At 40.7% G+C, this 22026-nt stretch overlaps 1 protein-coding gene across 5 annotated transcripts in view; it reads right to left on the reverse strand.

Annotated features, from left to right (window-relative positions):
- The window catches only part of LOC147303776 (RNA-binding motif, single-stranded-interacting protein 3-like), a 302868-nt gene that overhangs the window by 118205 nt on the left and 162637 nt on the right, over positions 1-22026 (reverse strand). For all 5 annotated transcript variants that reach the window (XM_086279147.1, XM_086279145.1, XM_086279143.1 and 2 more), the window contains one exon: positions 18217-18308. In XM_086279147.1, coding sequence (XP_086135273.1) covers positions 18217-18308 — 92 coding nt within the window. The remainder of the gene's footprint in view (positions 1-18216; positions 18309-22026) is intronic.

The raw sequence follows: 22026 nt of genomic DNA on the forward strand, positions 1-22026 counted from the left end.
ATCGGTGAGCACTGATTCTTGGATTATTCCGTCAAATACTGTCAGCAACACATTTAGTTGGTTCCCAGACTAGAGGCTGAGAAAACAGCGGTAATACATTATGAATAAATGGATATATGCACACAGCAGAAAACTTGCAAATTCTTTCACTATTAAAAATCTAACTTTAACTACTTGATAAACAATGAGCTCAGAAAAACTACTTTAAACTCTGTAACATAATAGCTGTACAGAGCAGTTTTCGTTCTTCGTCTTGTAGAATCCGTGGCTAATAAAAATCATTAACCAATACGCGATAAAGTTGTTAATACATGTTTCAATTAAACCCAGGAATGCTAATGTTAAACACATCATTCCTCAGACGATGCACATGTTGATATTCAAGGCCACACAAAAGCTCTGTTTTGATTGACACCCTAATTCACATGTGCCGCCTTGTTCGCATCATGCTTGATGGAAGGGCCATATGTTTTATGAGATGAGGTTATTCATAGGTTGCTGTGTTAACCAGGAACACTGTTGAACTTGTCACTTCCTCTTGAGCTGACAGGCTTTATTAGAGAAGGGGAAGGACGCTCCTGTTTATTCATCCTCGGTCTGCGGCATGCAGCATGTGTCAAACTAGATCCACCATGCATAAGCTTGTTACATTTGTTCGACTGGTGCTGTATTGCTACAATGGCTTTAGTCAGTCAGTTGTGATGGAATCAGATTTGTTCCTGAGAATAAGTGTGTGGGAGAACAGGGACACATGCCACAATATTGTGAGGAGGCAGATTGCCAGCACTGTGAAAAAAGGGTGATTGCTCACTTATGGATACTTGCTGTGGTATCACAACAATAAGCCTTTTTACGGATGTCTGACTGTCACCCACACATAAGCATATGGCTGAAATTAGAAAAAAAAAATCAGCTTGTTTCTCTCCGTGCACACACACAGACACACACGGAGAAACAGGCACACTTTAGAAACACCATTCTGTTTGGCTGTTGTTTTTGTTGGTTTACGACCTAACCCCCCCCCCCCCCCCCCCCTCCCCCCTTTACTGCTGAATTAACCGCAGAGGGGTGGGTGGCTGGGGCCATAGTGCCAGGGCTACGCTGGGCCAAAACAAAAAAAAGCCACAACACAAACTAACTCTTGGCAGAGGATGGAGAGGCAGTATTTTTCTAAAAACTGATTACCTTCGCTCTCCCCTGTGCTCCCTCTCACTTCCCCCCCCCGTCTGACACAAGCTGTTCCCTTGGCAGCTGTTTCGACAATGCAGATCCCCAAACGCGGGGGGTAGGCTGGAGTCTATACATGCGTGTATGCGTCCACACTGTGGGGATGGGTGGGTCACTAATTCAGGAACCCTCCACATGCAAATCAGCATGGAAACATGCCAGGCTTTTTCTCACTCAGACCCCGGGACGCTCAGGCCGAGCATGATGAGCACTCGACAGAAAACCCTGCTCTTTTTCAGAGGATCTGTCCTTCGTCATGTTTTTCCAGGTGTATGCTCTCCCAGTGAGCTGCGTTCACCCCACTAGTTACAGCAGAGTTTCCTACCATAATAGGGGTTATTCTCAAGACAAATTATACATAATCTTATTTTATAATCAATATATTGTGTTGAGAAACGCTATTAAAAGCAAAAGTACCTTTACCTAGGGTGTCATGGCAAGCCTCATTAGAGGATAAATGATACTTGTCTACATAAAACATAAGTCAAGTGTGGCAAGGGAGCCTGTGGGCAGGAAACAAACACATAATCCCTACTCTGTAATTGGGCAAATGAAAGATGTTGCCATTGGACAATGACACTGAAGCAGATGGCAAGAGAAAGGCGATGTAAACCTCCCAATACCCCTAGCTTGGCTTTCTCTTCTTTACAGTATTGCTCAAAAAAGGGAGAGAGAGAGACAGGCAGCATTTCAGCAACCCAGCAGATTGTCTGTCTCTTACATAAACACACACACCACCAAACGTGACTCTCTTGTCTCCCATCAAAGCACCTTTTCCCTCCAGGACCCCCCACTGAGCGCGCTCGGTAAGAGCCTGCCTTTGAGCCCCTAATGCACAGAAAATGAGATTAGGGTCGTCGATGTAAGCCTTGAATTACTCACGTTATGACTTGATTGGCCAATAATTTGATTGGAGTCAAATCTCTACTTCCCCTACTTCTTCAGATCCCATCTTCCCTGTCCCTCCTCTTCTCCCTCTTCTCCTTCTCCTCCTTTTCGCTGTCCCCCGCTTGCTTGAGGCAACGAGAAGCCGTCTTGCTGCCAGCTTTTAAACCAGTGAATGACCGAAACCATAAGGGTCGCAAAGACTTTTTAAACTACTTCACAAACAAATCAAAATATCATATTCTCTTATGTGCACAAGAATTAATGCGTTTTGTGTTACTCACACTCAGTACCTTTACTCAATAGTACTAACATTTTTAGCAAGACATAGAAACCTATTGCCAAGTCATGTTTTCTGGGTGTAATCTTTGAAACTACACTTGTCAATGCTGTGGCCAAGCAATCCCATGATACCTACAAAAGTCTCGAGCCATCCTTCATTCCTTCATAATTTGCCAGGAAAATAGGAAACAGGTGCAGTGATTTACAAGTGCAAACATGCATGGAAATATACTATATAAGGGAAAGAAGTTTGTACAATTCTAATGAGACTGAAAGTGAATGTATGATATGACCACCATCCTGAATGCTCTTATTCAAGCTTTCCTTCTAATTTCCTTAAGTAGTCTTCAGGAACAGATTTCCAGGATTCTTGAAGGACAATCAAAGCTCTTCTTTGAATACTGGCTAATTTTTTTTCTTTTCTCAGTCATGATGGCCCCACGCTGGTTCTATAATGTAGAGGTCCAAGCTCTGGGGAGGCCAATCAACGAGTGATAGTGTTGTACTGTGTGTTTTTTTCTATCCAGAAATGCTTTTTCTGCATCAGCAGTGTGTTTGGGATCATTTTCATGCTGAAAAATGAAGCTGTTGCTGATCAAATGCTTTCCTGATTGCACAGTATGCTGGATTAAAACCTCACGCTACTTTTCCGTGTTCATAATTTCATCGATTTTGACAAGATCTCAAAAGCCACAGAGCGTCCACTGTGCGTTACAAATGGCCGTAGACATCCCTATTGTACCTCTCTCCTGACCTCCTCTGAACATATTGAGGCTGAATTGAACATAAAATGAGGTTTTATATATGTGGTGAATACAAATTCTCAATAATGATGATCACTGATAATGTTTTTTCTGGGGAACCTAAAAAAACAACAACCCAAAACAGCTAATACAAGCACATCAAACAATAATGACAAAAGCAAAAACAAGACAATCTTGAGCTCTCTGATCTATATGTGTGTGGTACCACACATTGATTAACTCAATCAAACTGTAGCAGGTAATTTACATTTTTATTAAAGGTTTATAGTCATTCATTAACAACAGGTAGTGGGTGGTATACTGGTGGGAATGCTGCTATCAACATATTGTAAATAAAATTCAGAGTGTATACCCTCAGATCTCCTACTGGATAAGCAATAAAAACCAAATAATACAAAACTTGAATGTAGAAACTTGTATGTTTTTTTCACATTTCATTCTTTTCTTGAAAATGTGCAGAGTGGAAATGCGCTGTATTATTGTATTTTACAGGCTGAAGGTGAAAAGGCACTTCTTTTATTGTGTGAAACAGCATTTCTTAAGCAATGTGCATCTTTCAATAAATGAACAAAACAGTGACTCTTCAGATAAAATGACCCAGTCCAGAAAATAGACTGTAAATTCAAGTCTCCAGCAAATACTTGCTTTAAATCAAAGAGTAATAACTCAAGATACAGAAAACAGTAATGTGATGTAAACAACAGCATCTGTATATGGTAGCTAAGTCTCACAGCTTGGGCTCAGTGAGACTGATCATTATTTGACACGGCAGCATCATTTGACTGGCAGTGCCTCCTTACTAGCTAGCTTGTCAAGGTTGCCTCTTCTTTGTCCTGACAGGTATGAGCTGTACGTACCCTGCTAATAAGGGAATACTGACTGTGTGTGTGTGGTTGAGTGGATGCTGAAGTGCAGACAAAAAACAGCGCTGCAAAAACATGTGGTACACAAAGCTCTGATTTGGACTAGCAGAGGCTTAGAAGGCCATCGAGATTTCTGTTTACAGATCCAATAAAGAATTTGTATAAAACATCAGAAGAAGATGTAAACTTCACAGTCAAAAAAGATCCCACGCATGAGGGGCAAAAGGGAAGGAAAGGAGGCATTAGAAGATCAACTGATGTGCAAACAGCCTGGGGTATATATTTAAGGGGTCTCCAGTCTGATTTCTTTGCATGGAGGAAAACGAGTTGATTCTGTTTGACTGGTAACTTCAAAATGAATCTGTAAAGAGTGTGTACTGCTCTGAAAATTAGCATGGGAGACATCTTGTATCTATGTCACATACCACATGAAGGATGTGGATGGATGCTCCCTCCACTGAGCACATGGTTTAATCACATCCCCGGTTTTCCTCCCTTTTCTAGCTCATCTACCATTCTCAGTTTTAACTTTCTTCAGCTGTCATACTGGAGGAAATATTTGGAGGGAGGCAGCCATCTGCTATGAATCATACCATACTCTGAATCAAATGTAACAACACAGACTTGCAGCCATGTAAACACAGGCGAACGCACATGATGGCAGGAGACAAATCGCAGCTGCTGGTAGAAACAAAGATATCCCTGAGAGTTAAATGTTTTTGACGCATGTGAAAATCTATACCATCCACAAAGGCTAAAACGCATGCAAATAGGAAAAAAAATCAAATATTTTGACATTCAGCATGCCAAAGAAGGGACGATGACATGCAATAAAAAAAGATCACCCGTGGCAGGAAGGAAAACCTTCAAGGAACTGCTGAGACATCTCTGAGAGCACTTTAAGACGATGTCAAGAAAGAGAGGTCGCCAGCTCGATCGTGCCATTTGATAACATGGGAACGACCGAAACGATAATGCAAAGATAAAACCGGCGATGGAGGCAAGATAAGTCTCAAACAACACAGCGGCACCACCAAGATGGGATCAAGAATATGGAGATAACACACACACGCACGCACACACAAAACCCAATACATCACAAACAAAGCACGACAAACCAGCACTCATGCCAAACATCAAGCATAGTGTAAGCGAAGGAGACAGAACAGCTGCTTTTATGGGTGGAGCGGAGGAACGAGAAACAGTGACAGACATAACAAAGACAAATGGAGAGAACAGGAGAGAGAGAAACCGACAACACAACAACACAAAGTCTGCACGCAGTCGCACAACACCCATCGCAATGCATGCAGGCAAAATATTGCCACCGTGCGTAAACAAAAGGGCAGTGGAGAATAGGGCTGGGCCATATCATACCGTTCACGGTAATACTGGTATAATGTTGGGCAACGATAAGAAAATGAAATATCGCGATAGAATATGGGTGAAACGCGCATGCGCAGTGCCTTTGTTTTCATACGCACATGGTGGAAAAAGGCATGGCGGCGAGAATGAGAAGGGCGAAAGCGGATCGTTGAATGAAACAGATGAACCAGAATTCGTTTGTAAAAATGCTGCAACTTCAGTGGTTTGGAACTGGTTTAGCTTTCGTCTATCAGATACACAACAAAGCACTATTTTTGGCAGCGCATGCTAGCGACGGCCGTATTTTGGAAAATATGGCACGCTTAAAATCAATCCTTTGATTTTTCTGAAAATTGACAGTGCCCCTTATAATCCCGTGTGCCTTATGTATGAATTCTGGTTGTGTTTATGACCTCGAAATGATTTTATATGGTACACGGCGCTCGAAAATCTGTCAAATGTTTTAGTACGACTTTGCTAAGCTACGAAGCCGCACCGCTTGATGGATCATTGCGGCTATCATAGGCAGGAGCCTCGCGGAGTGATACGTACTGCGCTTCAACATAATGTTACCGTATTGTGTGTGTATAACCTCTTTTTAAGTTTTGTGGCTATTCTACATGGTTACGCTGAGGATATGTCGGCCAATTTCCACTGGAAATGCCTTTTGGTTAAACTGTCAGCAAGGAATTTGCATTTGCACTGTTAAATTTTTATGTAACTTTAATGCACTTAAAAAACAGCTGCTTGTTTAAGTGAAAATACATTGATTCTTTTTTCTACTAATAAAGTTGTGGAGTTGTAAAGCATTTGTCTAGTGTCAATTATATCGTCAGTTATATCGTTATCGCAAATTTTCAAATGTATATCTTGATAAATATTTTTGGTCACATCGCCCATAAGGAATGACCTTAGTAATAAAACTATTAGTAAATCATTTGAAACAGGCTGGGAAAAAATGTGTGTGACTTTCTTTTGCCTGCTAGAGATCCTTGGAGTGGATTTTAGGAATGTGCTGATGTTTTGTTTTCGAGGTGAGACATTGAAGGAGAGGTAATGATCTGAAATCACCTCAGAGAGGGTTAAGACACCCGTGTGCCATACATCTACCTGTCCCATCTCAATTTCTGTCTCTGAAGTGCTGACCATCTCTTATTTCATCCAGACCCTGGAGAAAACTGCAGGTAAAAGATCATTTGCTCCACCCGTCCTTAAGCTGTATTTCTCTTCTTTCTTCCTGTTCCAGTGTGTGTACATACACGATATGTCTGTACTAGTCCTGAGGTCTTAAGGGCAAGTCCCCTGTTGAGCTTCAGTTTTTTTTCTAAAGATGCTTTACTTTTCAGTCGATCAAGAAAGAGCAAAGAGATATGAAAAATAACCAAAAATAAAAGCACAATCACACGTGTTTCATATATTGATGCGAAACGGCATTACCGCCGCAACTTGCAAGGAAACGTTCACACAAGAGGACTCATGGGAGCCGAGCCAGTGAGATGAAAAGGACGGAGGAAACAAAAAAGGACTCCTTGCTCTGGTTTTTCCTTTTCCTCATTAGGCAGAATGAGCGACTGTGTTGGTGTCAGAGAGCTGGTTCATCAACTGCAGCCCTGATCTGCCCTGATCTGCCCTGGCTGGACTCACGGCTCCCCTTCTACTACAGACCTCTCACATATGATTGAAGCCGCTGGAAATGGAAACAGTCAGTGTAATTTAACATCGCATACCCGTAGAATTCATTAAAGAGGGACATAGAGAGGGAAGCAGTGAGCAAGACGAGGCGCTATGGAAGGATAAAGGAAGGATAAAAGAGATGAGTCTTAATAAAGAAAGTGGAGGATGATGGTTTGAGGACAGCTGGTTAAAGAAAAGACAGAGGCGTGTCTGATGTTATTCTTTTTAAACTGAAAAGAGGCAGTGAGGGAAATAAAGCTAAGCTTTCGCAGCCATCTGTAAAAACTAAACTGATCACCTAATCATTGCTGGGAAGCCTATAGATAAGAGGCCGTGAAAATATTAGCGCTGTCCATTTTTCTTTTGCAAATGTACTATATACAACATCCCGCACCTCCAAGTATGTGTCATTGGTCTCTCTGTAATTGAACCCCAGTTTTTCCTGGCAGTTCCGTTTCAGAGTTAACACCGATGGAGTCTCTAATCTGACTGACTGTGTTTCAGCCCCCAAACCTGCTATTAAATATGACTTATGCAAAGTGACGCTCGGTGCGACTGGAATGCGAACTCACACAAGCGTGCAACTGGATATAAGCAGTTCAAGTTGGCATACGGACTTCTGCAGCTGCAGTGGTCATTAATCAAATGCCATTTTCTGGTAAATTAAAGATGAATTTAAGGTGCTGTGTTTTCATATAGTCACTCTTTATGTTTGACTAAGTAGCAAAGATCTATTTAATTTAGTATATTCTTCTGGTATTTTTGAGTTTTTACTTCTAAGTTTTTTTTCCATTGTTTTTGCTTCATAGTTTGAACACCCCCCCCCCCTAAAAATGCAATGTACTGTTTCAACACCATGTTTGTTAGCCTGCATCGTGTACTAAATATTCGCCAGTAATGCAGATCTTGCAGATTTACATTAGCATGGTGAACACATGAATAAACAAATCGTTAAAAAAAGCCCCAGTGTTTGCTCGTAGCTGTACAGCAGGAAATTGTGCAAATGATGCAGAAGCCTACTTATTGTCTTTTCTGTGTGAATTTACTGAGTGATCTTGGAGGGAGGGTAAAATATGAAATTCTGCTGGAGGTATGCATACTATGTGACTCGATCAATGCACACTCAAGAGTACAGTGCATTCTGTGGAATTACACACATACCTTACTTTTTACACGTTCTCTGTGTGAACAATCATTGTACTTCATCATTTAGAGTTTTGTGCTTTGAAAAAAACCCACCGTGCAATAGTAAAACCTGAAGCTTAGTGGTTTTAGTGCACTGTAATGTATGATTTCGAACAATACTTCCCGTGAAAAATCCTGTGAAGTGTGCTTTTTGTAGCATATCATATACAGTTGTGCAGAGGTATCAAAGATTTCCAAAACACAAAATCTTAAGAAAAGCAGCGGTAGCATTGGATGTAGGAACAGAGGGACTGTAGAGGTAGTGGTATATAGGGAGGACTCGGGGTGGCTGGCATTGAGGAATCTAATCCTCGAGTTAATTGGTATGACTGATGAAGACAAATTGAAATAGGTCAGCTGAATCAGGGGAGAGACGAAGGGTGGAAGAGAGGCCAGAGTGTCTACATTTACATACACAAAATGCACTCTTTGCCTTTTGTGTATGTACACAGTTAATGGCACTCAGTATCACCCTAATATTACCATTTACACACAGGCTTGTTTGACCTGAGTGATGGAAGCCTCACTCTTTAGTTCCTTTGTAACCAAGTATTAGTGTTTAACAGAGCATCTTCTAGAAAATCAAACTTTTCTTTTATACGCAGTACAGCAGATGTACAATGAGCGTCTAGTGTGAAATAACCACAGTGAACATATTAGGTGCATATTGTTATCGTAGTCAAATATGAGTGTGCATGTAAGCTTTGTGGGAAGAAGCACACTGTTAAAAAGTAGAGTGAGCAGATTGTGAAGCATGTTTAGAAGTTATTTAGTTAAATCCCACTTAAGCCCATAGCTGTGGGAAATTAGTTAAAGAATGCACCAAACATTCTTGGTGAAAGCTTTGCTTGAAACTCAAGCTGCACCATTGATTTTCCAATATTCACCACTATTCGCAGGTTATCTTCTCAGGGCCAGCTGCGTAAATGAATGCAAAGCGTTTCACCTGGTCTATGTGTCAGTGTTGAGCGTGGAAGCCCAGTCCTTTGAACGTCGTCTCTGCGGGCCCGCTAATTGAGCCAGATCAATTCACAGAGACACCGAGCAGGTTGGCACAGTTGCCACATCAAAGAGATTCTAATAACTGCACACTGTGGCCATTACCAGACCTGAAAAAGCCATATTTATGTTTGCTTCAAAGGAAGCATGGCAGCATTGAGCGTACTGAGAATGCAAGCCTTTACTATTCTTTATTAAGGCTACAATTTAGACACAAGGCCATTTTGGAGCAATTTGGGAACAAAACAAGCTGCTATTTATACACACATAAATACAACCACTGCAAATTGTACTTTAATTAGACCCACTTTTGTAGTGAGAGTGGAAACCAATAAAAAATAACCCAATGACAGACTGATATTCTTAAGAAAAAATGGCAGTAATTCCCAAATGATTCCTCAGTATCTGTGCCATCTTTCATGTAGCGGCAGGCATATACTGTACTACTCTAGTACTGCTGGAATGTTGGTGTTTTTCCCTTAGTGTACACCAGTTCCAAACTTGCAAATCCAGCAGGTATTTTTGAGTATTGTGTGTATGAATGTAGGGCAAACTAAACTAGTGAAACAACATGCTTTAATAAGCTACCAATACATTACGATGCAAAAATTATGAAGTAATTGTGTTTTATATAAATTAAAGCAAGTCTTTTTGTGCAGTAACAGTTGATTTGTACATTATTTGTATTCCGATAATCAAACCCAACCGAATTGCAGCAGAGACTCCATCCAAAGACTGCAGGCAACCAGAATCAGGGGTTTTACCGCAGGCTATCAGGCCAACAAAGACTCTCACACTGAGACATGAGCAAATCTTGTGAGCCCTGAAGATCTCAGTCTTGCCATTTTGGCACAGGAAGGGCATAAGCATGTATAAGAACCGGTGTCAGCTTCAGGCGAGTAGAGATGAGTCAATGCGAGTATACGAGTATGTGTTCGTAGTACTGCTCGATCTCTGCAGTAGGCGTATACAGCTTTAGTAAGCCCCGAGGGGAACACATGTATCAGTCACCACCTACTCCGCTTAAACCAAGGCTTTGTTACGCAGTGCTCAAGTGAGTTTCTAACATTATTCATGCTTTCATTTACACAGCTGGCTGCTAGTTTCGGCAACATATAAAAGTGGAGTAGGTGGGAGAGGACTCGGCATCTCTCGGTGCATCGCTTTCTCCCGCACCTCTCTGCCTGGTTAAATGACAAGTTTGTAACTTTGTTCATTTGCACTCGTCTAAATCCGGCTGTATGGAGGCGACATTATGAGAGACAGCGATCTCATTCTCACCATCCAGCACTTTCTGCAGTTTCTCCGGCTTTTTTTGTTTCTCTCTTAATTCCATTATTCTGATAATCTTTCCTACCTTTTAAAGTTGTGGGGGTTTTTTTATTTTTACTTGAGCTCTTATTGATTTCTACTTAGTCTCTATTTCTCATTTTCTCTCATGCTCGCAGCTCGGCACGTCTCCGCACTGCTCTGCAAAATAATTTACCGCATGCAGCGCTCCCGTGGATGATTGAAGCGTAATTAGACGGCAGAGACAGTGGAAGCCAACAGAGGTGCTTCGGAGCCAGTGCTTGTCAGATGGTCCGTCTCACTCTCACTGGCTTTGCCCTTCAAAAGTATCACTTCTGCAGGAAAAACGAGAGGGGGGTGGTGTGCTGAGCCACAGTGGTGCTAACTACAGCTTATAAAAAAGTTGTACCTTAGCAAATCCAGCTCTTTCTTTTTAGGAGTTATATTATCTCCCTACACTGCACATTTCAACAGGTGTCAACATATTTCTTCATTCATGTCATTCTAGTGTAGGCCAATTACAAAAATGAAAAAGAAAAAGAGTCAAAATCATCATGGAAAAAGATTATTTAAATTGTCAGGCATTTTCAGTAAATCAGCAGAAACGCAGCACAACTTTAGAGAACTTAATTATTTTAAAGTGGACATATGCAAATTTCAGCACTATATTTTTTATTTGGGACAAGTACCCCTGCATGATTCATAACTCGTTTTTTCTTCCAATCTGAAGCTTTCAGCTTTTCAGCTGGGCCTGTGCTAGAAACACATTAGCTCTGACCACTTTAAGGCCATTCCTAAAAGCAAAATTCCTTCAGATTGGATGATATTATATATACATGCCAAGGGGCAGCACCTCATCTACTACTCTCTCCTTAGTATCATACAATGAGTAACAATGAGTAAGTGTACTTGTGAAGTATATATGTCAAGGGAAAAATGAATACCATCAGGACTAGAGATGCACCAATTGACCAGCGAGGAACAGGAATCGTCCCTTTTCCTGTTTTCGGCACGGACCGGTGACCGACTCGTCAGCACTATGTATGCCCAATTATGAGCCAGTGGCTTAAATGCATGCACAACACATACACAGCACAGACAAACTGACATGCATAGACTAACAGATACATGCTAACATGTTGTAGTGTGGAGGCTCTTCGCTGTGAGCGATGCAAAATTCCCAAAAGCAAAACACGGCTGGGAATAACCATGAAAGTGTAACAACAAAACTAAATCACCTTCACCTGGTTGGACACAGACATTAAAGAAACTTTAAAGTGGCTAAAGTTATCCAGAGCTCAGCCACAAGTCAGCAGCCTCGGTATGAGCAAAGGATCAAAGCAGTTATCTAGTGAAGTTATAAGCACACTGGAAAGTATCTGACATTTGTTTTGTGACATAAAATTTTTTGCTCCTACTTTTGTTAGATAAGGTAAAAAAGGTCAAGTAAAGGTGGATGTACAGCAATTCATTTACTGTTAATTATTTGTACCTCTTTGTATTAGCAGAGGACTTTATTTTCACCTTGGAAGTTTAACTTCCTTTATTATGACAATAATAAAATAAGTTTGCATAGAAGAAAATGTGTTTTTGTTTGCACACCCCATCCTCTATAGCTCTTAGAAAGTAAACTGGAATCATCAAAAATCGGCATCAGGAGGTCACACAGAAAACAAACAAACTGGAAATTGGAATCGGCCATGAAAATTGCAATCAGTGCATCTATAATCAAGAGTCTACTAAAATGTTATTCTGCTGTTGCCAAAAAACATCCTTTTATTGTTGGTTATTTCTGTGCTGGGTGTATTAAATGCCTAATACAATTCAAGTATGCTGTTTTGTGCACATTTTTATACACATATGTTGACTAGACTACTGGTGTAGTTTGACCTTGTGGTTGTGTTGTGCTTTATAAATGAAAAAAAAAAAGAAGGTAGAAACTGAGTATTCAAGGTGAAGTAAAGCCTCAGTTCTTGTCTCACAAGGATTGTTTTTATACACTGTATGTTTTTAATATGGACATCTGGCAATTCAAATTCAACATGCACTGGGATTAAGGTTAAGGTAAACATTGGCAACAGTAAGGTGGGCCAACATAATGTTGAAGTGGTCATATCATACTTTCAGGGAGATGACAATTAGTGAGGAAAGAAAGGGACATTTGCAGGAAATCAGTCTAAACCTACAGGTTATGGCGATGTCCAAACTATACTTATGTGCTGACAAGAATCCTTTACATCCATAAAATTTGAGCACAACACTATGTAAGAAAACGAGGTGCTGTGAGGGACTATAATCATAAGGATGTCTCAGTTGATGGCAGCTTCCGGGGGAAAATGCTGATCACCACACTGACACCATATGTTTTGTGAACAAATGCTGAGGTGGATGTCAGAGGGGAAATGGCACTGCATTCAAGGTGGAGAACAGCGAGGTGAATGATGCTGCTGAGTGAGCACCTGTATCCCCAAAGTCTTTGCAATTATCCTTCGGTATACACAATGCACTGCATTCCAGCTGCATTTTCTCCAGATTTAACCGATGCTGGCTAGGCCTGCTAGGCTAGCTGTTGTCAGTAACCAACTGTGAGAGCGCAGTCAAGTCCCTTTGATTATCATACAGAGGTCACCCTGTGTTGAGCTGAACGGTGGTGTCCTGGGTGCCAGTGGAGCTGAGACATCAGAGAAGTCACCTTTAAAGGATAATAAGAAAGTCTGCTGACTGACTGCAGACCACCCATAGGGGGATCCGTGCATTTCACATGACTATAAATGTGATATTGACAGAAAACCTTCCCCGGGAGAGAGAAAGAAAAAGACAGTGGAGGAGACAGAGCAAGCGAAAGGCAGTGAAAGTGAGAATGCATGAGAGGGAGAGAGGGAACGAGCAGGAGGACTGAACACTCCGGTTCATTTCACACCGTTAAACCATCTGAAGCATTCGCCAGTGACTACTGGTTGAAGGGCCGGTGTGTGCACTGCGTTATCATAAACATTTGGGATTCACTTCATGGAGGCACTTTAATGATGCTTTTAGCATAATTTCCCCTCTGTAACGTGAAGGGCAAGTAGCGCCTTTCTGTCTGCCTGCAGCTTCTGCGAACCTTATAAATATCGGCTATTTAAACAAGGGTAAGGATGGAGATGCTATTCACAAAGTCTTCATCCCCACTATTTAAATTCTCTAATATGAACACCATTGTTTAGTTTTGACACTTTTGACACTATGTATACTATTCTCACATAATGCATGTATATTTATTTGTATCAGACAATGTCTAGCAAGATCCAAAGTTCATATAACAATTAGCTATAGAAAGTTGGGTGAACCTGGTTAGCCTCCATAGGGTGTCAGAGTTGTTTTTTTCTAATTCTAGGTTGTCCATGCCGAGAGGAACGAGTCAAAAAAAAAGAAAAAGAAGAAAATACAAAAAGGACAGCTTTGTTTTCATCCGGGCTGTTATCAGCAGAAGCCGACTGGAGCGAGAATAGGGAGGGATGATTTCCATAAAGACTGGCTGTTGTCTGAAAGCAAGCAGCTGTCAGGCGGAATTACCTCTCCGACACAGACACCACAATCGAGGGTGCCCTTCCCATAATTCAGTCTGATTGGCTCAAGGGGAAAATGGCAGCCTGTGGAGAGTGAGGCGAGCGGCTGGTTGACAGGTTTGCATCTGCGAAGCTAGACGCGGCGTTTACCTGTTATCATTCTGTCTGCTCGATGTGTCGGTTTTCTCAGAGAATAGAGTCTATGGTGCCAGGAGGCAAGTGCACAAAACACGAACACACTTACCCTAGTGAATCCTATTAAGGTCTCCTGTTAGAACACTATGTTAAGATTTACCAGATTTTCCCACCTTAATTTATATAAAGTCATACTGCCTATATGAATGTTTTAATACTTCTTTAGTGATGTCATACACGCGCCTGTTAATGACAATGTAAAAAGTACATTTTATGTACACATCACACTAATCTATACAATTTTTTTAAAGCAGCATAAAAGCGCCTCTTATTTAAAAACATGTTATTTATATAAGCAGTCATCTGTGCCTACCTCTACTGATAAATAAGAAAACTAATACATTTTGGTTAATACTTATTCATCCCTTTCACCTTTTTGCTAAGAGTTCTAGTACCATGAAAAAGACTTGAACCAAGCTACATTGTTTTAGATTTTGCTCAGTATTTCTCCAGCCTTTCTGAAGTTCTTTTAAAGCTTTTCTTTGAACATTAGCAGGTTTTTTACTCATATACATATATGTATATATATATGTTCGTTAAGCAACTTAAACCCGACTCATTCGAGATTACAAAAGGCACTTAAATCAAAGGATGAGACAGTTTTATAACAGAAAATTTAGCAAAGAACCAATTTAAAAATTGTATATGTAGGAACTTTGTTGCTAGTAGTCTGTCACACAAAAAAACCAATTTCCTCTCAATTATGCCAGAAATGCCAATGATAACACAAACTGACAGACATAAAATAGTATTTTTGAAACAAGATTTACAAAGATATCTAAGCTGAAAATTTGGTGTTTTGTGGCATTGTGTGCAGTGTGTCCTTAAGAAATTTGAGAAATCGGACAAATGAAGAACAAAAGAAGAGTCTATTGTGCCAGGAGGTAGGTGCAGATGAAAAGGATCTGACAGTCATGTTCTTAAGAAATGGGATAAAATTCAACAAACCCACGACACACCTGCTGTACTTATGGATGTGAAGATCTTTATTCAAAGAGCATAGCTAGAACAGAGACGCTTGACTAGTTAGAAAGCAAAATGCTAAAGTGCCTGTTCCAGATTTAGAAATACACCCCACGTTTTTTTCATTTCTCAGTCTTAGATGAAGCCAGTCGGTCGTTTTCACAACTCTTTATACTAAAGTGAGCTTATCCCCCGTCATTCAACTCTTTGTACGCAAAGACAAGGTGATAAGGTTAATAAGGTATAACGTGTGTTTTACAAAATGTAATTTTCCATTTTAGATGAAATGACAGGCATCCTAGTTTAAATTAAAAATTAGTTACAATTATATAAAAAAATGTTACAAAATGATGCAAAAAATGTGTAATTCAGGGAATGTAGTGCAGACAAACATGCACATAATAATACACTGTCACATTCAAATACACACACACACACACACACACACACACACACACGTACTCCACACCTATGTTAAGTGCTCTTATCTGTGACTTGTGTAGAGGTGAGTGACAGGAAGGGATGCACAGGGGGGAAGTGTCCTTTAGGTGTCTTAATTATGGCTCCTCTCCTCCCTCTCGCTGTCACCATCCCCAGGGGAGGGCAAAACAAAAGGAAGGTAACGTTTCATCTCTACTGCCTTGGTATTTCAAATTCCAAGGGGAGTAAGAGGAGAGAGACAGCGGGCTGCTTCACTGGCGGAAGAAGAGGAAATCAAGTGATCCTTTGCCTTTCTCTCCATTTCTTGCCTGGTTTGCAGCTGTGTTTAAAATAAGGCACCTTAATAAAAGTGTTTTAATGGCATCAAGGCAGGAAAAAAGGTGCAACTTGATTACTGTGACAGTTTTATTTAATGAGCTCAAAGCCTCTGGCTCCGACTTGCGATTCGTTTATTACTTTGTTGTGGAGTGACAAAATGGAGCAGAGGGAGCGAGAGAACGAGGCTGGATGTTCTTATTGTGGAAGCCGTCCACGGCGTTAGCAGTAGTCTTTCTGATTTGCACCCTCCTCGGTGCTCACCTGTATTTTCATCCGTTCCCGCTACGGGAATGCTACTCGGCATGACAGAACGAGCGGGAGGAGGGTGGGGTGTGAGAGACACCTTGACAGGTAGGCAGACACAAAGATAACACGCTGTTAATTATTGATGGAGGAAAAACTGCTCATTGGATGTCTCGAAGGGCAACACTTGGTGGATGTGAATACAAAACCCAAAACAATGCTGAGAGAAAACGGCACTAAGCAAAAGAAATGGTGAGGGGCTAGGCTGGAAGTGTTGGGTGAGGAGTCGATAGAGTGATGGCAGTGATACCTGGTAAAGACACATTAGCGAGATACAGAGGGAGTCTATAAAAGCAAACTACTACTTAATGTCCCTCACAAGTGTGATAAAAGCATAGAGCTGCAGCAGAGAACGCTGGTCTTACCATTTGTGCGAACAGAACAAGGGAGCACTCAAAAAAAATCAGCTATTATACACAAATGCTAATAGAAAATGATTTTGAGAATGTGTTTGCGGCAAGATTTCTATAAAGGTCAGCTCTTTTGTTTTGGGACACGAGCCCCCTCTCATGAAAATATTGACTGAGAGAAGGGGAGCAATGCAAAGAGTGGTCTTAAAATGTGATGGACAAAGAGCATGGTTTCTTATCAGTATTCAGAGAGCTTGCCCTCTTATAAATATTGGAAGAAGGACACTGGTGGGGAAAGGAAACGGGCAAATGGCGCATTTGAGAAATGGCACACCTGAGCACCACACGGAATATCATCTCCTCCTGTCAGATCTCATCCCATTTGATCAAAATAATTGCCACCTTCATCGTTACCATCAATTCTGTCATCTTCACCGGAGCCATTGCCGCTCCCCATCTCATCAGGTCTTCTTCGGTTTCGAGGGTGGGAGGGGGGGATTTTTGGATTGGATCAAATGCACGCCATCTCGTCTCAAGAAAAATCACTCAAGGTGCACCCTCAAATAGTCATCAGCATATTTATTGTTTCAGTGCTACTGACATTTTCTTCACCTATTAAGGTATTCTGACATTAACAAATGTTTGACGGGTACAAGAATAGCCTGGTTAAGTCAGGCAGGCTTGTCTGTCATAGATGTCCGGAGAGAGGGCCCTGCTGTGCCTTCTAATATGGTGACTCTCAGAGCAGTCAACAGGGAAATGAAGAAAATTAGAGAACAAAAATGGGAAAAGAACAGTATGATCACTGCCTGAGGGTTGCCAAACACCAAACAATATCTCTGAAATGCATTTCCCGGTAAAACGGCTCTTCTGTCAGACAGCCAAATGCCCAACAATAAATATGCAACCACAGTGTTGACATAAAATACAAGATTGTATAGGAAATTGGTGAATAAGATCATACCCTGGCAGTGTGCAGTTTCCTCTAAGCTACACCTCTCCACATATGCCTATCAACCTGTCTCCATTGTACAACTCACTAGGGCCCTTTTTGTACTACTCAAACAGCTTGTCTCATCTGCTTCCACTTTAGCAGGCTAATAACGCTCGACAACGTAGCACAAGCGACTAGTCAAACCTCAGTTAGAGAGGGGCCAGCTCACTAACTGGAAACCACAAGTGCCATGGAGTGCTGTAATCCAGCACATACTGTATGCATACTGTCAAACACAACACAAAAAGCCCACATAACCACAGGAAAGAAGTGATCCACAATTTCACGTATCTTGTGCTAGACTCCAGTTTCAGCATCAGTAAGATAACAGAGACATACATGCACCAGTGTCACTTCCCAAGTTGTTGTCTAATGGCACTCAAATGCAGTTTGAGGCCCACATTTAGGAGTCTCTCTTCAAGATAAAAAGTCCTTCATGGCAAACTTGTTAAGTTTGTTAAATGTGCAATACTAAACACCTGGCAGGAGCTGAATGAGCAAAAACGAAAAATTGCTAAAGATAATGTACGAGGAAGTGAGGACGCCAACTTGTTTTTAGACACTCCTTACCTTGGCCATTTGGGCCTGCACCCCAGTGGCTTTGAGAGATGACACAGCCTTCTGTGCTGCAGCTGGGCTGTCGAAGTCCACAAAGCCATATCCTGGAGACAGAAAGGAGGAGAAGGGGAGAAGGAGAGGAAGAAAAAAAGACATTAGTTAAGAAAAAAATTAAGGCAGATGACTAACAAGGAGAATGACAGGCACTTGGTAATTGTAGCAGTAATAGGTTGGTAACATGACTACAGAGGCTGCCAGTTCTCATATCTAGTGAGCACTACATTGTTTGATAATTAGCGACACTGACGTTCATAGGGGGATGCTATGCATCTTAATTAGTAGCATGGATGAGCGATTTAGTAATAACAAAACCCGGCACCCTGCCCACCTCCACCTCCGCACATACGTAGTCTGATACACTGCATGCATGCGTAAACGCGCAGATATACACACTCGAATAAGACAACCGGTATCGTAAGAATAAGGGAACATCACTGTTTGTCAGTTTGTTGTTTAATGATAACCCATATGCATTCAGTTCATTAAGTAGGTTAATTAAAGTAATGGTTATTTATGAAAGGCTTGTGATTTAAAATCAATGATTAAAGGATATTACACACACTATACACTCACATACACGCGGAGATGTGTCAATTAATTCTTCAAAACGTCACGTTTCACTTGTTCAGCCTTTTGATTTCTGGAGGCTGTGAAGCTGGCTGGCCCACATCGTGTTCCTCAACACCCGGCATATTAACACAACCCCATTTCACAGCCTCCATAATCCTCTCCCCGGTAACAAATCTCTCAAAGGTTGACAGCATACCAAAGCTGCTGCCATTTCTCCTTCTCTTTCTTCAACTCCATCTCTCTCACATAGACATAAAGACACACTATTTCTTACAATTTAGCTTTTCTGTTCATCTTCTTACACTTTTCCTCCGTCCTTTTCTTTCCCTAACACACTTTCTGTCTCTCGCTTTCTCTCTCTCTCTCGCATATTTTTCTGACATTAACAGCCACAAGGCCCCATCTGGAAATTCATCAGCGGCGGAAAGCGGGGGGAATGAAATCTGTGGCTGTGATTTATGAGTTATTGTGATCTCGACGTTCTCCGGTATGTATCGGCGACGGGGGTCACGTCTGTGTTAATTAAAATTTGGTGGCGGATTAAAAGCAGTCAATGGTGCCCTCTGATCCACTGTTTCAGAAGGAAAGTGTAATTAGAAAAGGATAATGCCTGTGAGATGGTGGGGCTGCGGAGGGGTTTGGGGGTGGGGACTTGGCATTGCGGTTACCCCATCAACTTACCATCAATCATACAATCATACATGTTCTTTACTCCAACGCCTTATTTTCTCACCCCGTGTGTGCCCGTGTGCAGCTTTATGCGAGCATCTCACTTTCCCGATTATTTGAGGTGCGCGTCTGCGGCGGTAGCGACGACTGGGGGTAAGGGGGTTGGGGTCACTTTCCTGTCGGGCGGCGGCAAACGAGTGTGGAGTAATGTGAAAATCATAACTAGAGGTGGAAGAGAAATCGAGCGCGAGGACTGATTAATGGCCAGCTGTTAGAGCGAGGCTGCGTTTAATTGTGGAAATATGAAGAGCCGGAATGAGAAGTCCACAGGCGATATTAAGAGAAACCAGTCATTTTCTTAAAAATAAATGCAATCAAGGACTATTTTTCCAAGTAGCCGCAGTGCACTCACCCATTGTTATATTAGCAAACGTATAATTTTGAAATTTTAATCCGTATTTAAAGAGAGCCCGGCTGAGCTTTAAAAATATATTTAATTGAGGGTTTTGGCTTAACCAATTACAAAAAGACATAAAAAATAAAAATCTTTCCTTCCTGTCTTCAGTGATATTTACCCATGCAGATATTTGTATTGACCTGATTAAGAGACAACTATCTGACCTCCCAGTTCCACTGGATTCCAGTGATTATTTGCTGTTGTGAAACAGACATTAATGCGTATTTTCAGACACAGCATACAAAATCAGTGTGCCTTCATATATCTCCACAGTGTACAACACAGGTCTATAAACCTTTACTATATATTATATAGGTATAAAAACACAATTTTCTCCAAATATCTTCTTCTTGGGTGCTGCACAAAAAGCAGACCCATAATCACAACAATCCAAACAGACTGCTGTGTATGCTTTGTGGATTTATTATTATGTATTACATTTCAGAAAGGCAAACTGAATTTTCTTTAGACTCTTTCACTCCATACTGACAAACATCAAACAGCGTAGCCTTCTTATTGCACGCACCTCGTGGAGACAACTTGAAAAGAATTCCCATCAAGTGAATTTCTGATGCTGAGTGACATCTGTGTCTCTCATGGAAGCACCTACACTGGTTATGAGAGTAAACTCATTATTTATTAAGAGTATTCCCTTGAACATATCACACCCGTGTTCCTCTGTAACTGTCTGAAAAGGCCTTTGAAATGCTTAAATGCTATTTTCATTACTGTGAGTGCCAAAAATAAAATTTCATTTGGCATCTCTGGTCATTTGGGTAAACAGACCCTTTAAATGTTTGCAGATTCTACAAATTAACACTTTAAAAAATGTATTACGAGCACATTTAGAGAACTACATATTATGTTATCGAGGTCCTCAGGGCGATGGCTTATTTTCTTTAACAATCAGAAACCAGAATATTTAAATCGTGGATACTTTGAACCCCCAATTACAAATTTAATATTTACCCGACTACCACCTGGAGTGCACTTATCAAACTTGGATGAGGATTTCAGAGATTGCTGACCTACATTCAAATCTCTCTAAACCGAGAGAGAAGCGGGAGAAAGGTGGAGGCAAGTGAAAAGGTGTGTAGAGAAGAAAGGCAGACTGAGGAAGGGGGTGATTTCAGGTCAGTCAAATACACTCAAAAAGCCTGAATTGACACTCAGTAAAAGATCCAGTTTGCTCTTCCAATGTGAAGTTACTGCAGCTGATATTCGTATAATGATTCTGTAATGTGGAATGTTTGAACTGTAGCCACAGGGTAAAAAGAGTTAAAGGCTTTTTTTGTTGAAAAGGAAAATAATAATTGAGAGATACAGAGACATTTTAAGACTATTTGTGCTTTTATCGGGCTGAATGGTTATAGAGGTTATAGAAAGCCTGAGTCTTTCAGTTTTTGTATAGATATATGAGCTCTTTTGTTGGAGTTTTAAAAGTCTAGAGTTAAGCAATAAGTCATAAAGAAACAATTTATACATTATGTTTCTACTATGAATTTAGATTCATGATTTATCTGTTACTACATATGCTTTCTTATATACTTGTGTAAGGAAATATTCAATGAATTCCTCATTAGATATAATATATTTTGAACTGAAAAGAACATATAATTGTTTGGGATATAAACATATAATTTAGTGCCTCATACTGTACCTTATTAGGCTAAATGGAAGTAGCATTGAAAATTAATAGTAGTATGTAGATTACTTTTTTGTTAAGCTAACACTGGTGATTAAAAACACGCCAGCAATCCATCTGTTATGTTTGGTTCCCCTCTCAGAGCTGAATACTCGTTACCTAGTTTGCTAAGATTTGCAATAATCGCTCGGAAAAAGGAAAAAATAACAACTTTTGGTAACATACATAATTACCCCAAGTGATACGACTTCATCAAAAACAGTGTAATTTTATTTTAAAGTAATTATGATTATGCTGTGTGGATTATGCACAGTAACAGGTTATTGCTTTTCTTAAAGCCACACCGACACTGCAATTTGATTTGAGAAAAAAGAAGATACTGGTTCCAATATAGTGGAGTAAAAGGTAAATAAATCTAATC

The sequence above is a fragment of the Aulonocara sp. 'chitande type north' Nkhata Bay genome, linkage group LG22, assembly GCF_057382095.1.
Source record: "Aulonocara sp. 'chitande type north' Nkhata Bay isolate Kocher_YH1m ecotype deep benthic linkage group LG22, A_spYH_male_GT1.1, whole genome shotgun sequence".
NCBI lineage: Eukaryota > Metazoa > Chordata > Actinopteri > Cichliformes > Cichlidae > Aulonocara > Aulonocara sp. 'chitande type north' Nkhata Bay.